The sequence below is a fragment of the Passer domesticus genome, chromosome 10 (genome assembly GCF_036417665.1).
Source record: "Passer domesticus isolate bPasDom1 chromosome 10, bPasDom1.hap1, whole genome shotgun sequence".
In the NCBI taxonomy this organism is placed as follows: Eukaryota; Metazoa; Chordata; class Aves; order Passeriformes; family Passeridae; genus Passer; species Passer domesticus.
In genome coordinates, this window is record NC_087483.1 from 16,414,215 (window position 1) to 16,420,831 (window position 6,617).

A 6,617-nucleotide genomic window follows, 5' to 3' on the forward strand; every position below is an offset into this window, starting at 1 on the left:
CGGAGCGCTATGCCCCCCGGTGCCGCAAGTCCCACAGGCGCGCACCCCGCGGCGGTGCCGCCGGCCCGGCCCCCTCAGGGCTCAGGGGCCGCCCCGCGCGCGGCGCGAGCGCACCCGCTTCCCGCCGCCGCCTTTTGAACGGCCGCGTGACGTCATCGCGGGGCGGGCGCACGTGCGACGCCCCCAGCCGGGTCCCTCCGCGGGGGCCGGTGGGCGGGCCCGGGGGCGGCGCGCAGGCGCGGCGCTCCCATGAGCCGGCGCTGCCGCTCGGCCGCCGCCGCGCTGCTGCGGGGGCTCGCCGCTCCCGCCGCGCTGTGCCTGGGCAGCGCCATGAGCCTCTGCGGGGCGCCGGCCGCCTGCGCCGCGGGGCCTGCGGGCGGCAGCGGCGGCGGCTTCTCCGCGGCGCGGCTGAGCCCGCCCTGGCTGCGGCTGCCCGAGGTGCCGGGCGCTGAGCCGCACCGCACCAACGAGCTGCTGCTGCTGCCGCCGCCCGCCCCGCGCGGCCCGGCGCCCTCGCCGCAGCACCACGTCGTGTACTTCCCGGGGGACGTGCAGGTAGGGCCGGCGGCGGGGCGGGAGCGGGGAAGCGGCGCAGCCGGCAGGGCCGTGCGGGCGGGCATTGCCCGGCTCCCGGAGCATCGCGGTGCCCCGCAGGGCCGGGCGCGGGGAGCGGGAACGGCCCTCCGGCCACCTCAGCTGGAGCAGTAGTGGAGGGGAGCAGAGGCGTCCTCACTGAGGTTAGAGATCACCGAGTCCAGCCTGTGACCAACAGCACCAGGTCAGCTGGACCCTGGCGCTGAGTGCCGTGTCCAGTCTCCTTCTACACCTGCACGGACGGCGGCTCCACCACCTCCTGGGCGATCCATTCCAATATCCAGTCACTCTTTCTGCGAAGCGTGCTTCCTAATACCCAAACTTCCCCTGGCACAACCTAAAGCTGTGTCCTGTTGTCGCCTGAAAGAAGACACCGACCCCATCTGGCTCCCCTCCTTTCGGGGACTTGGAGGGAGCAATAAGGGCTCCCTCCTCCCGAGCCTGCCCTTCTCCGGGCTGAACACCCCCAGCTCCCTCCGCTGCTCCTCACAGCACTTGTGCTCCAGCCCCTTCACCAGCCCCACTGCCCTTCTCTGGACACACAGCCTGAGGGGGACAGTGACAGGGGTGGCAGTGTCTGGAAGTGTGGCAGGGAATGTCAATGGAGACAGGACAACAAAACCCTAAGGTGCCCGGTTATCCTCCCCAGGCAGAGCACTATGCAGGTGTATGGACATCCCAGACACTGCCCTTTGGGGACTCAACAGGCACTGGCGCTTTCTCAGCCTGTCCTGTGGTCTCTGGAGTTGGCAAGAAGTTACAGAGACTCTGAAGTGCTGTCCCCAAGCACTTGGTTGACCATTCTAACATAACATGTTCTGGTAGCCAGCTAATCTCAATTGTCATTACTGCTTCTCAAAAGCAGGGGTAGTGCCTTCTTCTTCAAGGGAAAAGGCTTTCCCTTCTGTCAGGTGAAGATGCAAAATTTTGTGTGTTTTTATTTTAAGGATTGGGATAGCCTATGAAGATTTGTCTGATTGCTGTTCTTGCATACGGCTTCATTATTTCTTAGTAAAATAAATGAACTGGTATTCTTTGCCATTAAGATTTCAGACATAAGGTTCTTTCATGACTTGGGAATTAATTTCTTTCCATCTTTGCCCTCTTTGGATGTGAACAAGGCAATAAAAATTTCCTGCAGGTGAATGAGAGGGGAGGATATTTTTGTTTCTGTATAAAATCCAGAAAACTTGCTATAAAGTTTTAAGTCTGTTTTTGTTTTGTAGTAAGATAATGAGTATTTCCGTAGATAGAGATAATGCAGTAAAATTATGTGTCATACTAAGTTGAATAATACTTCAATGTGTGAAGTCAACAAAAAGTATGAATATTTTCATGTGCTGACTTCATTGTATTGATCTTGGGGGTATTAAAAATATGTGGTAAAAGTATTAAAGGAAGCAAGTCAAAATATACCAGTTTCTTTTATGTGTTTCTTGTTCTGCTAACTTGGAAAGTAGGAGCCTCTAATGCATGGGGATTTTTACAGTTCTTTCTGGCAAAAGGGACTCTTTTCTCCTTTCTAAATAGGAGTACATTGGAGCTGAATCTTTTCACAATGTAGTAATGCATCTTTTCTATTTTTTTAATTTTTCAGAACTATCATGACATCATGTCTTGCCACCCAGAAAACTTTCAGTGGGAGCGCTGGAGTTTTGAAAATGTTGCTACCATACTCGCTCGCCGGTTCCCCAACAGCTTTATTTGGGTCATAAAGTGTTCTCGAATGCACCTGCACAAATTCAGTTGTTATGACAATTTTGTGACAAGTAACATGTTTGGAGCACCAGAGCACAGCACTGACTTTGGAGCTTTCAAGCATCTCCACGCTTTGCTGGTTAATGCATTCAGACTCTCTCAGAATATTCTGCTGTCCCAGAAAAACGTGCACGGTGTCAGCAAGGATGCAAAAATAGCTGCTTGTAAATCACAGCCGCAGTCTGTTCCTACAACAAATGGCTGCTCGTCCAAAGAAAGGGAGAGAGATTGTGAATGCTCTAATAATTCTGCTGGGAACGTCATGGTACCCTCTGCTGTAGGTGCAGCATCGTTTACTTTGATTGGCTTCAGTAAAGGTTGTGTGGTTCTGAACCAGCTGCTTTATGAGTTGAAGGAAGCCAAAAAAGACAAGAATACAGATGCCTTCTTAAAAAACATAAAAGCAATTTACTGGCTGGATGGTGGTCACTCGGGAGGAAGCAACACTTGGGTTACTTACCCTGAAATGCTGAAAGAACTTGCAGAGACAGGAATTAAAGTTCATGCCCACGTTACACCGTACCAAGTGTTTGACACAATGAGGTCATGGATTGGGAGAGAGCATGAGAAATTTGTACAGATACTTGAAGAATTTGGGGTGGAAATAAATGATCAACTGCATTTTGCTGATGAAGTTCCCTCCTTAGACAACCATTTCAGAGTTCATGAAGTATTTTGAGACTGTATGTATATGAACAGTATATTCTTTGTAGAAGCACTTTTAACACTGTTAATGTTGTCATCTGGATTTTCAGCTTTGAGCAGATGCTTTCTAAACAGAATACTAAATCAATTCTGTGTTGCTAATAGATACCATATATAAATTTGTGTAGATTAAAAAGGCTTATTGGGACCCCAAAACTATAACAGATGTTGTTTTTTGATTCCTGGAAAAAAGTGTCATGAAGAACAATCCTATACATGTTTTGGGGTTTTTTTTGTTAAATGTGAATGTTTATTCTTAAACCGTTGGCAGAATTTTTAGTCCTGGATGTCTAATATCATATACTGCATTTAATGGGACTTTAAAGTACTTGGGAATTTCAGATGTGTAGATACTTCAGTTGAGTGGCTTCTAGGGCTAAAATTATTGCTTTTTGTGAATAAGAGATGTAAGGTTAGTTTTTTGGCTTAAGGAAGTTGATTGTAAGAAAAATGTTAGTTATGTATTTTGCAGAGACCTGTTTAATTAGGTAATTAAATCTTCCAGTTTTGTAACGTTTCTCCTGTTTGGAACAAAGTCAGAAATACTCACCTTTGGAATAATAGTGCCAATGCATTTCTCTTCCTTATGTGCACCTTGCCATTTCTGTCACTCTAAAGTTTGATTAATTAATTGTGTAGTATCTGCTAGTGAACAGCCATTTCACCTGGGGGCTTAAAAATTGTGATGTAGCCATGTTAAGTAACCAGGATTGTTGATTAGTGTGTAGCTTGTTCATGTTTCAATATACCTTGCTGTTGCTTTGCTAACTTCTGTAAGGACCAGCAGTAATACCTTTATTGTCACATCAAGAGGTGACATCCCTACCTTGGGGTGGCAAGGTTTTACTTGGTAATTGCTGCATTGATGTGGCTCTTAATCAAGCCATAAATTACAAGTTGCATTAAAAAAATTCAGACTGTGTTGACTGTAGCTCTTTCAAAATGCCTCTGTTTTAATATCTATTATCTCCTTTAAACGGTTCTGCAGTAGTTGCTTCTAGAGCCATCCAAAAACCTTATTTTTGGAGCCTAATTTTCCCTACAGAAAAAATTCCTCTAAATACAAAGCCAGCCAGATTTGATACACAAGATGTAATCTGGTTCAGACACCAAACCTGAGTGTACTTAAGAAAGAAATACTGAAAGATGGACAATTATGATATTAATGGAACTTTTCTACTGTTGCAAGTAACTTCCCATTTAGCTACAAAGCTTAGAATCATTCTTAAAGACAGCTGCAGCCATTAACAATGAACCAGTAACTCCAAGTGGTTTTGGATTTCCTGGAAGTATAGGAATACAAAAGTAAGTTAGCAAAACACTGCGAAGATTACACAAACAATTGTGGCTAAGTTCTGAAAAAGGGCATTTTATTGAACTTTGGTTCTATGTTTGATGGCTTGGTGACATCTCTGCCCTGCTCCTTGTTTTCTGTGACTCTTACACTGTGGAAAGGAAGTTTCTTCTGTTGACATCATTAAAACTTACAAGGTTCCCTGTAGACAACTTTTGGCAGAAATTGTGCATATCAGTGATCACTGAATAATGGGGAAAGTGTGTTGTACTCCGAAGAAAATTTTCTTAACACTCAAAATATTAAGGGTGATAGAAAGTTTTATGCATACAGTGTGGACCCTACAATTTGAAAGAGAACTCTATTGCTAATAATTAGATTAATGTACCTAGTTCATCAAAAGAAATCTATTGTAATTGATGAAGCAAAGTGCAACATGCAAACAAACTGTAAAGAACCTGAAATTTAGTTCCATCTGCTTTTTTATGGAACTAAATTTCTTGGAGGCTGTTTCTTGGAGATTTCATTCAATCCCATTTGTTGATTGCCATCTTAATAGGCTTATAACAACTTTTAATGTGTTTCAAGGAACATTTTATCCCCTTTATGGACCTTTGGATAACATTAGCGGCATGTGTGAAGAATTTTTTCTGTAAAGGAAATATGGGTCACCTAAAGAAGTGGTTTTTATAGAAAGCCTACAAATGGCTTGAAATATATTTAACCATCCATTTACAAAATAGTATTTTAATGAGTAAACCAACAAAACCCCCAGAACTTTCTATTGCTTTTGCTCCCTCAGTTTCAGACTGACTAGGCTAAGTTGGGTGTGCTAACACTTGCCCAGTCCAATAACACTGCAGATCAGAGACCAATTTCTAAACAATTCTGTGCCTGCCAAAACATCAGAACTACATCGCTGCAAGCTTTTGGAAATAGCTATTAAAATATTGACATTGTCTTCAAAAGTTTCTGGATGGCTGTCCTGTTAAAACAATATTAACCTGTTTGATGGAGGCTGCCTACAATAACTGTTAAATAGGCTCAAGTGTTCTGCATTACTTTGAAGAATAGGCACTTTGTTGTAAAACTAATCCTGTTATGAGACCTCGTGTTGTGGAGGGAAAACTGACTGGTTGTTTTTCATTCTTTAAACAGCTGTAGTACTCTGTTGGAATGTGCCTCTGTCATTCATTACAATGCATGCTAAAAATAAATTTTGCAAACTATGTAGAAAATAAACTATTTCTAATGGGTGAAACCACTTTGATGTGAGTATAAAACCATTAAACAAGGAATGTGCAGTTTTGTGGATTAAGCTTTATCAGGTGTTTGTGGAGACTAGTTTAAAAATCAGATTTATTTGATGACTTTTCTTCAAGGAGGCTTTGCATTTGTGTAGTCAGCATCCATAATTTTAAAACAGCTTACTGGCATCTCACAAACACAGGAAAGCTGGCATGAGGCAGCCAAGGGTGGGACATTTATGTGGTAGGATAAAATGGGTCATAGTTTGCATATGCTCGTTTTTCAACACTTACTGTAAAGGCAATTTTTAATAAATTTAGATGTAAATGCCTAAAGTTAGGTGGCTCTCCTGCTTATAGTGGTGTAGTTCAAGACACTTCTGTTTTCTAATGGAGTGAGCAACCTTCCACAGTCCTTAGTACAACCCAGTAATTACTGGTGTTCTGGTATTACATGCTTGTTGCTGGTACATTTTGAGACATGCTAACATGTACTAAACTGTGACTGCTAAATTCTTTTAAAGCAAGGCTTGATTCTATGAACTTGTCCAGATGACTGAAATTATTTATTTTGTGTGAATCTAAAATGCTAAAAAGTCTGATAAACTTCTTCCCATCTGGGACTGATTTATTCACATCTCTGCAAATGCTGATGCATTAATCAGTGTTGGCCCATAATTCTGGAAGATGATAAAGGGTGCCATCCTTAACATGTGGCTGAAAGGAGCAATTTTCTCTGTCCTCCCATTGATAAAATCCTCTCTGCACAAGCACTTTTATGGTAAGCTGTTCTGTCTTCCTAAACAAAAATCATTGCTGATAGAGATAAGTAACAGCAGTGCTATATATTTAAATAGTCATACAAATTATTTTAAATAAAACTGCTAAGTCAGTTCAGGAGTTAGGCTGTTACAACTGTGGATATTCACAGATAAAAATGATTGTGCATGAGCATGCACTCAGATTTTCCCTGGAGGTTCTTTTGGAGATGTAACAGTTACTTCATCTCTGCACATAAT

General features: G+C 43.6%; 1 protein-coding gene across 1 annotated transcript; it reads left to right on the top strand.

Moving 5' to 3' along the window:
* The first annotated feature begins 220 nt into the window (after positions 1 to 220).
* On the top strand, positions 221 to 5,675 carry C10H2orf69 (chromosome 10 C2orf69 homolog). Its single transcript, XM_064434008.1, has 2 exons — positions 221 to 555; positions 2,192 to 5,675. Exons 1-2 carry the CDS (start codon positions 250 to 252, stop codon positions 3,029 to 3,031), a joined length of 1,146 nt encoding a protein of 381 aa, XP_064290078.1. The 5' UTR covers positions 221 to 249; the 3' UTR covers positions 3,032 to 5,675.
* The last annotated feature ends 942 nt before the right edge of the window (positions 5,676 to 6,617 follow it).

What these genes read in the sequence shown, in the direction of transcription:
- C10H2orf69 (XM_064434008.1), top strand. Translation starts at nt 250, where the DNA reads ATGAGCCGGCGCTGCCGCTCGGCCGCCGCCGCGCTGCTGCGGGGGCTC. An exon ending in ACTTCCCGGGGGACGTGCAG is followed by an intron (nt 556 to 2,191) that starts GTAGGGCCGGCG and finishes TTAATTTTTCAG; the next exon opens with AACTATCATGACATCATGTC.